Source organism: Amblyraja radiata, chromosome 2, assembly GCF_010909765.2.
Source record: "Amblyraja radiata isolate CabotCenter1 chromosome 2, sAmbRad1.1.pri, whole genome shotgun sequence".
NCBI lineage: Eukaryota > Metazoa > Chordata > Chondrichthyes > Rajiformes > Rajidae > Amblyraja > Amblyraja radiata.
The window spans coordinates 107,203,501-107,222,152 of record NC_045957.1 but is presented as its reverse complement, the minus strand read 5'-3'; the positions used below and the strand labels follow the sequence as shown (position 1 = coordinate 107,222,152).

The 18,652-nt window shown below is 43.9% G+C and overlaps 1 protein-coding gene across 11 annotated transcripts in view; it reads right to left on the bottom strand.

Moving 5' to 3' along the window:
• adam22 (ADAM metallopeptidase domain 22) overlaps positions 1-18,652 on the bottom strand; it is a 256,501-nt gene that overhangs the window by 122,864 nt on the left and 114,985 nt on the right. For all 11 annotated transcript variants that reach the window (XM_033012998.1, XM_033013001.1, XM_033013004.1 and 8 more), the window contains one exon: positions 2,853-2,922. In XM_033012998.1, the coding sequence (XP_032868889.1) occupies positions 2,853-2,922 (70 nt within the window). The remainder of the gene's footprint in view (positions 1-2,852; positions 2,923-18,652) is intronic.

Below are 18,652 nucleotides of genomic sequence, written 5' to 3'. Positions count from 1 at the left end.
AGATGGTGCTAAAATACATGCACACATGCCTGAGGCACACCTGGTTCACCGCATAAGTCCTCCTAATCGGATGTATAAAGGATGAAGATGGAGCCATATATATTATAAGACCATGGGAGATGGAGTCGCAAAACATGGTGCGTACAGAGGCATGCACAGACAAGTTGAGGAGGCGGATGGTGACAACGGATTCAGGTGAAATTACTTCCACTCTAAAAGTGTGCCTAAGGCTAGTATGGATTGACTCCAAACAGGAACGGAATATGACTGTGCCGGGGTCCCATGCTTAATGCATAATGCACGATGGTAGCATGAGAGAAAATGGTGCTTTGCCTCTACAATTGCTGCTCCGTCGGTGACGGACTAGCCAATAGAAGAGAAGTTGGTCAGCAGCATCAGCGATCTAATGGGAATGACAACATGGACAGAGTCTGCAAATGAAATTTCGCTAGAACTCCAGTAAGGTAAGGGACCTGGAGTTAGAGACGCTGGTAAGTAGGTCTCGTTATTTACCTCCATGAAAGTTACTATGGTGGACGAACAGTATTCAGCATTGCTCCACATAATTTTTCGTCAGCAAATCTTCAGTTATATTACAAACAGATGCAAGGGCTTAAGATGAGAGATTACTAATACCATCTCTACTCACGGAGGTGATGGGATTTGCATGAATGACCTGTTCTTCAGTTCTATGGTATCGGCTATCTTTATACACTAGGTGCATGCTATGGGTTAAGGGTTGTGCGAATAGGCATAATCAGCATGTTCAAGTCCAAGTTCGTACGCTTTGGTGGTGTCATAGGTTAATCACTTAGGTGCAATCAAGTCTAAGTAGCCAGGGATGGTTTACCTAACCTCTTTTGGCACGAGAGTAGCATCATGTTAAATCCATGTCAAAACAGAATGGATGATGGATCACTAGTATTTTAATGACTTAATGACTTATGGAACACTACGATCGAGATGTTGCATCCAGGCTCAATCACCAGTAGAAATATATTTTATATATATAGGTGACATGGCAGTGGCGATAGACGCACTCTCACTACTCTGGGGAGGTTTGTCTTCCTCCATTTTGCCTTGTTGGTCGGGTCTTGCAAATATTCAGTAATCCGCTTCAGCCATTTTGTAGTGATGGTCCTATGTAGCCATGGTTCCCGCTGATGTTGGGAATCATATAAGAACCTTATATGATTAATTCTAACATAGTATTGCTGGTTCTGCCTGTGACTCGGGAAACCATCCTATGCATGATGATCAATTCGTTGGCATATATACGGCACGGATAACTGACGACTGGGAGTTCAATTTCGAATGGGTCTTTGACATAGTTAGTTATAGTACTATTATCTGTGCCAAATGTGCCTTCTCATCATATTTCTGCTAGAAGCGGGACCTACTCTGTTGGGTCTCACCCTCTGATATCCAGATTCATGAAGGGTATCTTCAACTCAAACCTCACAGGCTCAGACACGTAGAGATATGGAATGTTAACATTGTGCTGACGCCGCTTCGCCGGTGGGCTCCGGTTTCATCCCTGTCCTTGGTCAAACTCACTTAAAAGTGGTTATGCTCATGACACTGGTTCAGCGCAATGGGTCTAGTCATTGCTTAGCGTGACTGGTCAGCATGGTTACAGCTGCAGGCTAATAACTATTTATGTTTATGGCTCAGTCAAGCAGAGTAGACCAGGGGCATCAGGTCTAACTACAATTTGGGCATACCCTATGGACCTTCGGTTATGTGTGGTCATCTACTACTATATGTTAGGTCACTTAGAGCCTTAGGGGCACGGATCTATCTATGTTTGTCAGTTACATAAACCTCATAGAAGGTATCAGTATAGACCATCTCCAGGTTAAACGGGTTCTGGCTTATGCAGGAGTGACTGACATTTTAATCTCACTCCACCATGGCTGTAACAGTTCAGCGGTAGGGGTATGGATGTTCTACGGTACCCCATCCTAGTGTCTCCAGGGTGGCCAAATGAACGATCTTTCAATACATTGTACAAACCCATTGCCAGACCGGTGGTATTTGCCAACTCAATTAGTTCTGTCTATAGTTCCTCCTGGATGACAGGGGTTACTATTGTGATTATTGGTTCATAGAAGAGCATCAGCATGTCTACATCTATGACATGTCTGAATGCATGATTATGTTTACTCATCCTTGGTCAATTGATGTAGTGTGTGACACATGGACTTGTTCCACGGCATGAAGTCACAGAGCTTTAAAATCTTCACGTAGTCACTCACGTGACTCCGAAGTAAAATAGTAAGATTAAACGAGAACTTACCAATTTGAAGTTTGATCTTTATTTTATGAGGAGTTACGATGAGGGATTACATGCCCTCTGCTCCCAACTCCTCCTCATAAAACTCAGCTGGTAGTTCTAGTTTCTCGAATCTTACTATTCTCAGGTCAATGTTTCCTGTCTGTGATTTCACACCGCTGCTTTGAAGATTGACGCGCATGCGTGCTGGCGGGGTCTTCACGTAATCCCTCATCGTAACTCCTCATAAAATAAAGATCAAACTTCAAACTGGTAAGTTCTCGTTTAATCTTACTATTCATCATGTAAACCAGCATAGATTTGAGGGATTAAATAGCATCCCATTAACTGTTAATGCGATTCCAAAATACAACTTTTAAGTATTCCCACGATTTCAACTATGGAACCTGTGTCTTTCCCCTGTGTAATATGGTTTCAGAAATCATCCACTAAATTGGCTTTAATCTTTTCCATATATTTATATATATAAAATTGAGCAAAAACTCATCGTCATTCCAACTAAATTTCCACATACCTACAAATCTATGAATAGTATCAAATGTCACCATAATCTTACCAGGAAGTTGAAGGTGTAAAGGAATATTATGGCCTGCGATCTGATAAACTAAATGAGATTCTGGTTCATTCTGTGAAAGGAAAGAAGAAAAAACATCCTTACTATTTCTGTAATAAAAACCAGGAAATGTTGGAACTAAAGAGGAAGTTAGTCAACAACTGCAAATAGAAATGCCAGGATAACAATTTAAGGTTACATTTTTATTTGGTTAGTCATAGAAGACACAGCACAGAAACAGGTCCTTTTGGCTCCTCACATCCAGGCTAACCATTTTGCCCATTTTCACCAATCCCATTTGCCCCCATTAGGACTATAACCTTCCATGTCTTCATTGTTTAAGTACCTTTCTAAATATCTCTTAAACATAGTGATTGTATCGGACTCCACCGCCTCCTTTGGCAGCAAGATTTAGGTATCAATCATTCTCTGTGCTAAATAAAAGTTAGCCCTCAATTCCCCTTTAAATCTCCTTCCTCTCCTGGATAGAGTGGGTGTGGAGAGGATGTTTCCACTCATGGGAGAGTCGAGGACCATAGGTCATAGTCTCAGCATTAAAGGACTTCCTTTAGGAAGGACATGGGGAATTTCTTTAGTCTGAGTGTGGTGAATCTGTGGAGTGCATTGCAACAGAAGGCTGTGAAGGCCATCTGGATATTTTTAAGGCAGAGATAGCAAGATTCTTAATTAGCACGAGTGTCAGGGGTTATGGGGAGGAGGCAGGAGAATGGAGTTAAGAGAGAAAGATAGATTAGCCATGATTGAATGGCAGAGCATGGCCTAATTCTGTGCCTATCACTTATGAACATAAACTCTCCATTAGCAGGGCAGGCATGCGAGGATGTGATTTTGGAGGAGTTGCAGAGCAGTACACTACCTATGGGATGTGAGCCAGGCGCGAAGCATAGATAGTTTGGTGTCATGCACAGAGGACACAGTAAACATTGATTGCTTTCCACAATCAGCTTTCTGCTAAAATTCTATCCTCAATCCCCAAAATAATATACTACGCAACAGAACTAGGCCTCAGAACAAAATAGGTAATATGATCTCAGTGCAGAAGTGTGCTTATTTAACAGGGTTGTAAGGGTTTGCAGACAATTGATGAGGTTACTTTATTTCATACAAAACCTTCAACTACTTGAAAGTAGGTCCGCTGAACACAGTGACACACTGAACACACTAGATAGCACGCAACAAAAGCTTTTCACTGCACCTCGGTACACGTCACAATAAACTAAAGTCAACTCATCTCAAAGAACAACTTGTAAACCCAAGATTACAACTGATAAAATCCTAGACAGAACTGTGAACAATAATCCCTTCATGGTGTGTAAGAAGGAACTGCAGATGCTGGTTTGAACCAAAGACACAAAATGCTGGAGTAACTCAGCAGGACAGGCAGCATCTCTGGAGAGAAGGAATGGGTGATGTGTCATCTTGAGACCCTTCTTCAGACTCAGACTTCAGTCTGAAGAAGGGTCTCGATCCCTTCATGGTACAAAGCAACTTGATACATCCTAATCACCCTATATAGATAAGGGTGCTTGTTTTTCAGCAGTATCTTCTTTGTGAGTTGTTTGTTGAATGTGCAGTGTCTTACGTCTGTTAGTTATGTCAGTATAGTCTTTTAGTTGTAATTCCATAGTTTTTGTTTTTATAAATTCATGTTCATAAGTGATTGTGTACAGTTTTGGTCTCCTAATTTGAGGAAGGACATCCTTGTGATTGAGGTAGTGCAGCGTAGGTTCACGAGATTGATCCCTGAGATGGCGGAACTGTCATATGAGGAAAGATTGAAAAGACTAGGCTTGTATTCACTGGAGTTTAGAAGGATGAGGGGATATCTTATAGAAACATATAAAATTATAAAAGGACTGGTCAAGCTAGATGCAGGAAAAATGGTCCCAATGTTGGGCGAGTCCAGAACCAGGGGCCACAGTCTTAGAATAAAGGGGAGGCCATTTAAGACTGAGGTGAGAAAAAACTTTTTCACCCAGAGAGTTGTGAATTTGTGGAATTCCCTGCCACAGAGGGCAGTGGAGGCCAAATCACTGGATGGATTTGATGGAGCTCTAGGGGCTAGTGGAATCAAGGGATATGGGGAGAAGGCAGGCACAGGTTATTGATTGGGGAAGATCAGCCATGTTCACAATGAATGGCGGTGCTGGCTCAAAGGGCTGAATGGCCTCTTCCTGCACCTATTGTCTATGTTTCTATGATAGGAGCAGAATTAGGCCATTCGGCCCATCAAGTCTCCTCCGCCATTCAATCAAGGCTGATCTATCTTTCCCTCCTAACCCTGTTCACCTGCCTTCTCCGCATAACCCCTGACGCACAAACTAATCAAAAATCTATCTATCTCGGTCTTAAAAATATCCATTGATTTGTCCTTTTGTTATTTATGATATGTTCAGGTTTTAGTTAAGGTCTGTAGACAATAGACAATAAACAATAGGTGCAGGAGTTGGCCATTCGGCCCTTCGAGCCAGCACCGCCATTCAATGTGATCATTGCTGATCATCCCCAATCAGAACCCCGTTCCTGCCTTCTCCCCATATCCTCTGACTCAGCTATCTTTAAGAGCCTGTAGATATCCTGTAGATATCTGTGGATATTTTAATTCTTTGCTCTGATACCGTACAAACATTGTGCCTGAATAAAATGTTTTCAATGCTATTACTGAAACTGGCAAACCAATGGGAATTCAGTGATCCTACTGGGTGAACCACAGCATGACTTGGATCAGATCAATAAATAAACACACACGGCGCCGTTAGATCAGGTGATGTTGAATCTCAGGTCAAGACCTCCAAAGGAGTACCTTGGTTTCTCAGCCTGATCTTAACACAGTGTAACTGCTAGTTCCTCTGTAATGCTAAGTTACGTTAAATTTAGTTTAGTTTATTTAGAGATACAGCACTAAAACAGACCCTTCAGCCCACCGAGTCCGCGCCGACCAGCAATCCCCGTAAACACTTACATATCTGGCACGCACTAAGGACAATTAACTAGTGAGAAGAAGAGTCTCGACCCGAAACATCACCCATTCCTTCGCTCCAGAGATGCTGCCTGTCCCGCTGAGTTACTCCAGCTTTTTGTGTCTATCTTAGGGACAATCAATTATTATACCAAGCTAATTGGTATAAATCTGTTCGTCTTTGGAGTGTGGGAGGAAACCGGAGATCCCGTTGAAAGCCGGTTACAGGGAGAATGTACAAACTCCGTACAGACAGCACCCCTAGTCAGGATCAAACCCAGGTCTCTGGTGCTGTAAGTCTGCAAATCTACCCCTGTGCTACTCTGCTATCCTTTAACAAGCAACACAGGCTTAGAGGTCTGACACTGAGACGCAATGATAAAAGTGGCCTCTGAATGAATGTCCTGCCAACAAATCGGGGGGGGGGGGGGGGGGGGGGGGGGCAAGTGTTCTTGAAATTAAATTGCCTCTGTTCATTCCAACTTTGTTTATGTAGGTGTGTGAGAAATGCCAGCATGAGATTAATCCTAATACTGCGTACCTATCGCAAGTTTAAAAATAAATCCATAAATTATGAAGTTGTTTATGTCATGTATTTTTAGCTGAAATGTCATGTATTTTCACGAAAAACACACTATAACTCAAATGGAATAATGTTCAAGCTGTGGGTGAAAATTCTCCTTTGTCGATTGAGTAGGAGTTCACAAAACAATGCAACAAAAGTGCCATTCGTGACTGCATTTCAGAACTGATCAGAGGTCAAAACAAACTCAAGTTGACCATTATTTCCACTGAAAATGCCTGGGGTGGAATCACATTATGTGCATTATGCATTAGAGGAAACTTCCAACTCTCTGCTGTCTTATATGGAAATCAAGCTGTTCCGAACAGAATAACAGATGTAAACCATGGGGAACAAACACAAGAGAAAAATGCATTTCAATAAATAAGCAGTTCCATCAAAATTGAGCATGCTTAAAATGTTTGAAGAAACTAATCAATCACCAAGATCAGATCTGCATAAAGATTTTAGCACCATCTCTATCACAGTTTACTTATGAACAGCTCAATGGACAACCTCATTAGCACACAACCAGCAGATACCAAATCCCCCACTCACTCTGGCATTGAAGAGCAACTAGAGAAAAAAACAGCTACGTGTCAAAAGACAGACCTTTGACATCACTTGTCCTGGTTAGAAGACCCTTGTGCACCCCCAGCTTTTGATAACATATGGAGTCACCCCATCTTCTAGTATCACCCACATCCCCTCAGTTCCAGCAAAACACCAAGTGCTGGCCGGCCCAGTGGCGCTGAAGGAGAATTGCCAGCGCCGGAGACCCGGGCTTGACCCTGACTACAGGTACTGTCTATCCGGAGTTTTTACGTTCTCCCTGTAACCACATGGGTTTTCTTCGGGCGCTCCAGTTTCCTCCCACACTCCAAAGATGCAGAGGTTTGTAGGTTAATTGGCTTCGGTTAAAAAAAATGGTAAATTGTTCCTAGTGTATAGGATAGTGCCGGGGAGGCCCGGGGAGCCGTTGGTGAGAGGAGGAGTTACCCAAATCTGCAGCGTTCCATCTCACTTCCAGAGAAAGGAGTCTGGTGGAAGCCTCTGATTGGTGGAAGAGGACCAGAGGAAGCAGCTGATTGGGTGCAACCCCGGGCTTACATTTCTGCTTTCAGGTTAAGGGTTCTGTGAGTTAAGGGATCTGTGAGTTAATAATAATAATAATAATAAATTTTATTTTCGGGCGCCTTTCAAATCTCAAGGACACCTTACAAAGATTAACAGAAGAGAAAAAAACATATAATCGGAGAAAAATAAATAGTAAGGACATCATCAATATACAAATTAAAGATAGAAATCGCTCCAAAGACACAAAATCAAAAAAAATCAAAAAACACAATGTGAAGAGAGAGCAGCGGCAGCTAAAGCGCGCCAGCGTCCACTCTCCCTTCCGACAGCCATCTTGGACACAGACTAACATAGTAACTACACACAGAAAAATCATCCCCCCACAATGGTTACCACTGTGGGGGAAGGCACAAAGTCCAGTCCCCAACCCCAGTTCTCCCAGAAGTCAGGCCTATTTGAGGCCTATTGCCTCTACGGAGGCTCGATGTTCCTGGCCGTTCTGGCCGGGTGGAGTTGCCCCGGCGCCGGGAGAATCCTCACAGTGGCTGGGCCACCTGGATCGGCCGCTTCCTAGCAGGGGATTGTCGGCTTCCGAAGCCGACAGGGACGCACCAGGTTGGAGCTCCCAGGCTCCCGATGTTAAAGACGGCGCCGCCCGCTCCGCTCCGCAGACCCGCAGCCCGGAGGTGTTGATCTCGGCGGTCACATCTCACCGGAGCTCCAGCGCGTCAATCCAACGCGGCGACCCAGGCAAGGCATCGCCCACTCCGCACCACGATAGCGCTCCAGCGCTGTGCCGCCACCGAAGCCGAGGTGCTGGGCGGTCCCCGCCAGGAAACGGCGCTCCAAGCCCATTGGTAGGCCACGAGGACGGGTCGACTGGCAGCCCGGAGAAAAAGCTGCCTCACTGACCAGGTAGGGACCTAGAAGTAAGATTACCTCCTTCCCCCCACATTAAGAAGTCAATTTCTCTTACAAACGAAAGACAAGACTTACTAAAAACTGAAACAAAAATGGCTTAAGCGGACGGCTGCTGGTTAGCAGCCGTTCCCCAAGATGGCTCCTCCTCCTAGGTTAAGAGTTAAGGGTTCTGTGAGTTAAGGGTTCTGTGAGTTAAGGGATCAGTGAGTTAAGGGTTCAGTGAGTTAAGGGATCAGTGAGTTAAGGGATCTGTGAGTTAAGGGTTCAGTGAGTTAAGGGATCAGTGAGTTAAGGGATCAGTGAGTTAAGGGTTCAGTGAGTTAAGGGATCAGTGAGTTAAGGGATCTGTGAGTTAAGGGTTCAGTGAGTTAAGGGATCAGTGAGTTAAGGGATCAGTGAGTTAAGGGATCTGTGAGTTAAGGGTTCTGTGAGTTAAGGGTACAGTATTTATTAGTAAAGGTACAGTTTAAAGGATAAAGATTTTTATAGTGTGAAGGAGTTGAGTTAATTTGGGAGTAAGCTATGTCAGTGGAGATTGGCCCCGTGGTTTGCTCAGCCTGCAACATGTGGGAGATCAGGGATATGGTCGGTGTCCCTGGTGACTACGTTTGCAGGAAGTGTGTCCAGCTGCAGCTCCTGGCAGACCGCTTTGAACGATTGGAGCTGCGATTGGATTCATACTGGAGCATCCACGATGCTGAGAAAGTTGTGAATAGCACGTACAGTGAGTTGGTCACACCACAGGTAAAAGGAAAGAGGACAGAAAGGGAACGGGTGGCCAATAGCCAGCAAAGCAGTAGGCAGGTAGTGCAGGAGTCCCCTGCGGTCATCTCCCACCTAAACATGTACACCATTTTGGATACTGTTGGGGGAGATGGCTCATCAGGGGAAGGCAGCAGCAGCCAAGTTCATGGCACCATGGGTGGCTCTGCGGCACAGGAGGGGAGAAAAAGAGTGGAACGGCAATAGTAATAGGGGATTCAATTGTAAGGGGAATAGATAGGCGTTTCTGCGGCCGCAAACGAGACTCCAGGATGGTATGTTGCCTCCCTGGTGCAAGGGTCAGGGATGTCACTGAACAGCTGCAGAACATTCTGGAGGGGGAGGGTGAACAGCCAGTTGTCGTGGTGCACATTGGCACCAACGATATAGGTAAAAAAAGGGATGAGGTCCTACAAGGTGAATTTAGGGAGCTAGGAAATAAACTTAAAAGTAGGACCTCAAAGGTATTCAAATTTTTAGGGCATTGTAACCAGTTCTGGGGGAGGTGGGACCAGTACAAACAGGACGGTCTGCACCTGGGCTGGAATGGAACCAATGTCCTTGGGGGAGTGTTTGCTAGTGCTGTCGGGGAGGATTTAAACTAATGTGGCAGGGGGATGGGTGCAAGAGCAGAGAGGCAGAGGGGTGTAAAATGAGGGTAGAAGCAATAGGTAGCAAGGTGAAAAGTAAAAGTGGCAGGCAGACAAATCCAGGGCAAAAATAAAAAAGGGCCACTTTTCAACATCATTGTATAAGGGGTAAGAGTGTTGTAAAAACAAGCCTGAAGGCTTTGTATCTTAATGCAAGGAGCATTCGTAATAAGGTGGATGAGTTGAATGTGCAGATAGTTATTAATGAATATGATATAGTTGGGATCACGGAGACATGGCTCCAGGGTGACCAAGGCTGGGAGCTGAACATCCAGGGATATTCAATATTGAGGAGGGATAGAGAGAAAGGAAAAGGAGGCGGGGTAGCGTTGCTGGTTAGAGAGGAGATTAACGCAATAGAAAGGAAGGACATTAGCTTGGAGGATGTGGAATCGGTATGGGTAGAGCTGCGAAACACTAAGGGGCAGAAAACGCTAGTGAGAGTTGTGTACAGGCCACCTAACAATGGCAGTGGAGTTGGGGATGGCATCCAACAGGAAATTAGAAATGCGTGCAACAAAGGTAAAACAATTATAATGGGTGACTTCAATCCACATATAGATAGGGTGAATCAAATTGGCAGGGGTGTTGAGGAAGAGGATTTCTTGGAATGTATGCGGGATAGTTTTCTAAACCAACATGTAGAAGAACCAACGAGAGAGCAGGCTATTCTAGACTGGGTATTGAGTAATGAGGAAGGGTTAGTTAGCAGTCTTGTTGTGCGTGGCCCCTTGGGCAAGAGTGACCATAATATGGTTGAGTTCTTCATTAGGATGGAGAGTGACATTGTTAATTCAGAAACAAGGGTCGTGAACTTAAAGAAAGGTGACTTTGAGGGTATGAGACGTGAATTGGCCAAGATAGACTGGCAAATGATTCTTAAAGGGTTGACGGTGGATATGCAAAGGAAGGCATATAAAAACTGCATGGATGAACTACAACAAGTGTTCATCCCAGTTTGGCAAAATAATAAATCAGGGAAGGTAGTGCATCCATGGATAACAAGGGAAATCAGGGATAGTATCAAAAAAAAGATGAAGCCTACAAATTAGCCAGAACAAGCAGCCTACCAGGGGACTGGGAGAAATTCAGTCCAGCAGAGGAGGACAAAAGGCTTAAATAGGAAAGGGAAAATAGATTATGAAAGAAAACTGGCAGGGAACATAAAAACTGACTGCAAAAGGTTTTATAGATATGTGAAGAGGAAAAGATTAGTTAAAACAAATGTAGGTCCCCTGCAGTCAGAAACAGGCGAATTGATCATGGGGAACAAGGACATGGCAGACCAATTGAATAACTACTTTGGTTCTGTCTTCACTAAGGAAGACATAAATAATCTGCCGGAAATAGCAAGGGAGTAAATGGAGGAACTGAGTGAAATCCAGGTTAGCTGGGAAGTGGTGTTAGGTAAATTGAATGGATTAAAGGCCGATAAATCCCCAGGGCCAGATAAGTTGCATCCCAGAGTACTTAAGGAAGTAGCCGCAGAAATAGTGGATGCATTAGTAATAATTTTTTTAAACTCTTTAGATTCTGGAGTAGTTCCTGAGGACTGGAGGGTAGCTAATGTAACCCCACTTTTTTAAAAGGGAGGGAGAGAGAAAACAGGGAATTACAGACCAGTTAGTCTAACATCGGTGGTGGGGAAAATTCTGGAGTCAGTTATTAAAGATGGGATAGCAGCACATTTGGAAAGTGGTGAATTCATTGGACAAAGTCAGCATGGATTTATGAATGGTAAATCATGTCTGACGAATCTGATAGAATTTTTCGAGGATGTAACTAGTAGAGTGGATAATGGAGAACCAGTGGATGTGTTATATCTGGACTTTCAGAAGGCTTTCGACAAGGTCCCACATAAGAGATTAGTATACAAACTTAAAGCACATGGTATTGGGGGTTCAGTATTGATGTGGATAGAGAACTGGCTGGCAGACAGGAAGCAAAGAGTAGGAGTAAACGGGTCCTTTTCAGAATGGCAGGCAGTGACTAGTGGGGTACCGCAAGGCTCAGTGCTGGGACCCCAGCTATTTACAATATATATTAATGATCTGGATGAGGGAATTAAATGCAACATCTCCAAGTTTGCGGATGACACGAAGCTGGGGGGCAGTGTTAGCTGTGAGGAGGATGCTAGGAGGATGCAAGGTGACTTGGATAGGTTGGGTGAATGGGCAAATGCATGGCAGATGCAGTATAATGTGGATAAATGTGAGGTTATCCACTTTGGTGGCAAAAACAGGAAAGTAGACTATTATCTGAATGGTGGCCGATTAGGAAAAGGGGAGATGCAACGAGACCTGGGTGTCATGGTACACCAGTCATTGAAAGTAGGAATGCAGGTGCAGCAGGCAGTGAAGAAAGCAAATGGTATGTTAGCATTCATAGCAAAAGGATTTGAGTATAAGAGCAGGGAGGTTCTACTGCAGTTGTACAGGGTCTTGGTGAGACCACACCTGGAGTATTGCGTACAGTTTTGGTCTCCTAGTCTGAGGAAAGACATTCTTGCCATAGAGGGAGTACAGAGAAGATTCACCAGACTGATTCCTGGGATGGCAGGACTTTCATATGAAGGAAGACTGGATAGACTCGGCTTGTACACGCTGGAATTCAGAAGATTGAGGGGGGATCTTATAGAAACGTACAAAATTCTTAAGGGGTTGGACAGGCTAGATGCAGGAAGATTATTCCCGATGTTGGGGAATTCCAGAACTAGGGGTCACAGTTTAAGGATAAGAGGGAAGTCTTTTAGGACCGAGTGGAGAAAATTATTTTTTACACAGAGAGTGGTGAATCTGCCACAGAAGGTAGTTGAGGCCAGTTCATTGGCTATATTTAAGAGGGAGTTAGATGTGGCCCTTGTGGCTAAAGGAATCAGGGGGTATGGAGAGAAGGCAGGGATGGGATACTGAGTTGGATGATCAGCCATGATCATATTGAATGGCGGTGCAGGCTCGAAGGACCGAATGGCCTACTCCTGCACCTATTTTCTATGTTTCTATGTCAGTATACGGGGTGATCACCGTTCAACGTGGTCTCTAGTCTAAAGTTTAAAGTCTAAACTCAGTGGGTTAGGGAGCATCTGGGGACGAAATGGACAGACAAGGTGTGTTGGTGGCAAGGGAAGAGATATAGGGACAGGTGACATATCTCTTGCGTTTGCAGAGGAAGGTACTTGGGGATGGGGTGTAAAATTCATGCTAATATATTACCCTTAATTCTTTATGTTCCAACACTGTTCACCCTCATATTGTGTGTCCTTACCAAAACCCTTATGGATGCACTGTACCCACTAGTTCCTCTTGTATTTAACACTACTCGATGCACCCTCAAAGAACTCCAATAGATTAGTCAAACATTATTTTGCTTACATAAATCTATGTTCACACTGCTCAGTCATATTAATAATTTCTAAGTGTCTTGATTTCATATCCATTGTGATAGATCCCAGTCATTTCCCCTGCAGCTTATGCCAGGATAACAGGTCAGTCAGTGATTCACAGTTTTCTATTCCTTCTAAAATACACATTTTTTCTCCACCGATCTACAGGAACCATTCCAGAATTTACAGAATCTTGGAAAATTAAAATTAAAGCATCCATTAACTATAGTCATCCTTTTCAAAATTCTTGAATGACTTTAGCAGAACCTTGGGATATACTAGTGTTCAGGTTCATTAACCGCTATATACTTTTTATTGATATCTATTTATTCTTATTCTTCATTTACAATGACTCTTACTTCTCTAGAATTCATGGTAGATTTTGTGCCTGTTAAAATTGACACAGAGTGGTTGTTTAATTCCTTGACTTTTTAATGATTCCATTGTGTTAATTCTCCCATTGCTCTCAGTCAGGAACCCACATTTCTCCTCACCTTTACCTATCCATGGAAAATCTTTGTCTGTTTTTAAGTTTTTTCCCCAAATAACATCCAATATACTGCAAAAAATAAAACAAAGTCTGAAATGCCTAACGCGACTGTGGGAATTAAATTGTTCTTCCACCCTGTCATGAACACTGGCAGCACTTTGTACAGTGGGAAGGTGTACTTTATTCCAGTGAAATTTCCATCAGTGCTGAGCTGAACATGTCTGGTCTCACTGACGTTGAACGTCTATTTTTTTTTTCTTGTGTTAAGGCTATGTTTCCACGGGAAAGAATATTGGATCACAATAGTTAACAAACGTACGCGACCCACTCCACGTTTTTGCTCTCAATCATGGTATAAAAAGGCTGCATGTTTTGGAGAACAGTCTCTGCTTGATTGTTTTCCTCGTCTGACAAGTTATTGTGAGCAAAGAAATTAACCATCACTCAAAGATAGACACAAAAAGCTGGAGTAACTCAGCCGGACAGGCAGCATCTCTGGAGAGAAGGAATGGGTGACTTTTCGGGTCGAGTCCCTTCTTCGGACTGGTTAGGGATAAGGGAAATGAGAGATATAGACAGTGATGTGGAAAGATAAAGAACAATGAATTAAAGATATTCAAAAAAGTAATGATGATAAAGGAAAGAGGCCATTGTAAGCTGTTTGTTGGATGAAAAGGGGAAGCTGGTGCGACTTGGGTGGGGGAGGGATAGAGAGAGAGGGAATGCCTGGGGCAACCTGAAGTGAGAGAAATCAATATTCACACCACTGGGCTGTAGGCTGCACAAGCGAAATATGAGATGCTGTTCCTCTAATTTGCGTTTATCTTCACTCTGGCAATGGAGGAGACCGAGGACAGAAAGGTCTGTGTAGGAATGAGAAGGAGAATCAAAGTATCCAGCAACTGGGAGATCAGGTAGGTTCAGGTGGGCTGAGCAAAGGTGTTCCACGAAACGATCGCCCAGTCTGCATTTGTCTTGCCAATGTATAAAAGTCCACACCTTGAACAAGTTCAAGTTCAAGTGAGTTTATTGTCATGTGTCCCTGTATAGGACAATGAAATTCTTGCTTTGCTTAAGCACACAGAAAATAGTAGGCATTTACTACAAAACAGATAAATGTGTCCATATACCATGATATAAATATATACACACATGAATAAATAAACTGGTAAAGTGCAAATAACAGAAAGTGGTTATTAATAATCAGAGTTTTGTCCGAGCCAGGTTTAATAGCCTGATGGCTGTGGGGAAGTAGCTATTCCTGAACCTGGTTGTTGCAGTCGTCAGGCTCCTGTACCTTCTACCTGAAGGTAGCAGGGAGATGAGTGTGTGGCCAGGATGGTGTGGGTCTTTGATGATACTGCCAGCCTTTTTGAGGCAGCGACTACGATAAATCCCCTCGATGGAAGGAAGGTCAGAGCCGATGATGGACTGATGGACAGATACAGTAGTTGAGGTTGGAGGAGGTGCAAGTGAAGCTCTGCCTAACCTAAAAGGACTGTCGGGGTCCCTGGACAGAGTCGAGGGAGGAGGTATAGCGACAGATGTTGCATCTTCTGCAGTTGCAGGGGAAGGTACCTGGGGAGGGGGTGGTTTGGGTGGGAAGGAATAAGTTAACCAGGGAGTTACGGAGGGAACGGTCTCTGCCAAAGGCAGAAAGGGGTGGAGATGGGAAAATGTGGCTAGGGTTGGGATCCCGTTGGAGGTGGTGGAAATTTTGGAGGATTATGTGTTGAATGCAACGGCTGGAAGGGTGGAAGGTAAACCATCACTCGCGTCTTGTGTAAATTATTCCGACAGTTTTAGAGGTTCTACTGAGATTGGTAATCTCTCCCCTGACCAGGATTTGTGAAAGTGGAGGGCTGGCAACAGACGACTTGGCCGACATGTAAAAAGGTAAGGGATGCTACCTGATTGTACCCAGGTGGGCGAAGGGTGCTACCATGCCGGAATAAACGTGAGGGACATTTGGTAAGCCAGGTTCCCACCTTTAAATTCAAGTCCCACCTGGATTAGTTGTTCAAGTATAAGACCTCTGAGCAGGAGGTTAGAATCCCACTGCAAGAGTAATGGGCCTGTCCCACTTAATCGACTTTTTCGGCAACTGCCAGCACTCGTCATAGGTCGTTGCAGGTCTCCGAAAATTTTCAACATGTTGAAAAATTTTGGCGACCTGCAACGACCAATGCCGAAAAAGTCGCGTAAGTGGGACAGGCTCATGTCAGGTTCCTGTGAATCAGTAAGAATCCTAGGATGGGCTAATATGGGTAATTCAGTGTCCAACGAAAGCCATGGCAGAAGAACTTCAATATGGTATATGAACATACATTATGGATCAGAAAGTGTAAAGAAGGTAGACAAGTTGGTAGCAACATCAGATTAGAAACATAGAAAATAGGTGCAGGAGTAGGCCATTCGGCCCTTCGAGCCTGCACCGCCATTCAATATGATCATGGCTGATCATCCAAATCAATATCCCGTACCTGCCTTCTCTCCATACCCCCTGATCCCTTTAGCCACAAGGGCCACATCTAACTCCCTCTTAAATCCAGCCAATGAACTGGCCTCAACTACCTTCTGTGGCAGAGAATTCCACAGCTTCACCACTCTCTGTGTAAAAAATGATTTTCTCATCTTGGTCCTAAAAGACTTCCCTCTTATCCTTAAACTGTGTCCCCTTGTTCTGGACTTCCCCAACATCTGGAACAATCTTCCTGCATCTTAGCCTGTCCAACCCCTTAAGAATTTTGTAAGTTTCTATTAGATCCCCCCTCAATCTTCTAAATTCTAGCGAGTACAAACCGAGTCTATCCAGTCTTTCTTCATATGAAAGTCCTGCCATCCCAAGAATCAGTCTGGTGAACCTTCTCTGTACTCCCTCTATGGCAAAAATGTCTTTCCTCAGATTAGGAGACCAAAACTGTACGCAAGTGATTCCTTCACCTCTTAACAGAGACCAGTTAAACAGTCAAAATCTAATGAAGGGGAAAGTAGTAGTGAAGCCAAAGTCCAACTTTCTGTATCAGCATCAATGCGAGCCTTTCCCGGTTCTGATGATGATACCGTTACAGCTTATGCACCCTGGACACCCACAGAGTTGAGAGCTACCATTGGAAGTGTAAGGATGATGTTGAAAAATTCATTTATGAAGTAGACATACTGCGCAAATGTTATATTTCTAACAAAAACGATATTGATGTGGCTCTTGATGCAACACTCAGTTCATCTAAATGGAAAATTATTCAAACAAAATTTGATTGGGACGGTCCTGCAGAAGCTAATGATGCACTTTGGAATGACTTGAAAGATACGTTACGCAAATCCTTTCTGTCTGCAGTAGACTGGGGGAAGATTTATTCCATCGTTCAGATGCAAGGCTAGGATGTTGGGGGTTTATGTTGATGGTGTCCATAATGCCTTCATAAGATATTCAGGTTTAGAATTAGATTCAGGCGAGTCTGCTCTAATGAGTGCTATTGAAAACGGCTTGCAACCTCGTATAAAACAGTTGGTCTGTGCAACTTTTATATGATGGGAATATAAAAATGGGGATAATGTTTTGCCTGTTTTACAACATTGTCAGCGCCAGATTGAACAACGGCAGCAGAGAGTCAGTGAGAAACCAGGAAGTATCCTGAAGAAGAGGTCATATTCAGCGGGCCCCCACCTGCCCACAGGGAAGGATGTTTGGAAGGGGAAGGAGAAGAATCAGGTCACTGGGAAGGGGGCAGGCAGGAAATGTGTGTTTTAATTGTGGTCAATGTGGACACTGGGTCAGAAGCTGCCCGCAGCGATATATTTAAAAAACGAATGTTTACATTAATGGCATAAGCCAGACCGTCCCCTACAGCACGAATAACCCATTCAGACCCAGTCAAACCAACGGAATGGTAATCCCCTAGTGCCAGCATAATTTTAATGCACCAGGGCCCTCTATTGATGAAATAATAAATTTGCAAGCTGCTGCCGATATCTCTGAGCGCCAATTGTGGAATTGTTTTCAGTTACCTAATGATCTTTGAGCTTCCTGTGATGGCCACATAGTTGACCCTGAGCAACTCCTACCCTGGTTGGCACATGTGTGTCATCACTTTACACATGATGCCACAGGAGGGATGAATAGAATTATTCAAGCAACCTGGTATGGGCCTTGTTTTTCTGCTTTTGCTGATAAAGTTACTGCTCAATGTATGACGTCATAAGTATAACACAGGAATCCCTCCTAGCAAACACTCTTCTTTGCAACACCAACCTTTGTACATATACAAATGCAATTTATACAAATGCCTGAACGTTTAGGTTGTAAATGTGTGTTAGTAATTGTAGACTTGTTTTCCAGATGGGTAGAAGCCTTTCCACAGTGATGTCACAACAGTGGCCATAGTGTTACTGAAAGAAGTAATACTGATATTTGGCATTCCAGAGGTTATGTCAAGTGACACTGTAGATTTGCAGGGGTTTGTGTACGTTGGAAATGGCAGGTATCTGTGAGAAACTGGGCTTCACAGATAGTGACAATACATTGCAAGGTGCTGGAGACCCACGTGACCTAGTTGGCTCCACCATGTCTGGAACTCTGAAGAAGCTGCAGGAAGCTTTTACCCATGTGACCGAACTGTTGCCAGAAAGTCTGGACTTCTGCAGGTGTTTCAGTACACTGACGCTTAATGCATACTTGTGATTGGTTAAGGAAGTGTTATGTTTCTACTCTGTTTCAGTGTCTTCCCGCCGGTACCCGTGATTGGTCCAGGTAGCTTCACTAAAGATGTTTCTTTATGCACTGAAGATGTTTCTAATTTGTTTCCATGTGTTAAAGATGATCTCCCCCCCTCCCCCCTCCCCCCTCCCCCCACCCCTTGTACTTTCGCTCCATTAGTGTCTAGAGGTATAAAGATAATATGTTCGTTGGAGTGTTATCTTCTCTTTCTGTTCTGTCTACACGAGGCTTGAGTGAGTGGAGCAGAAGTTGATCCACCGGT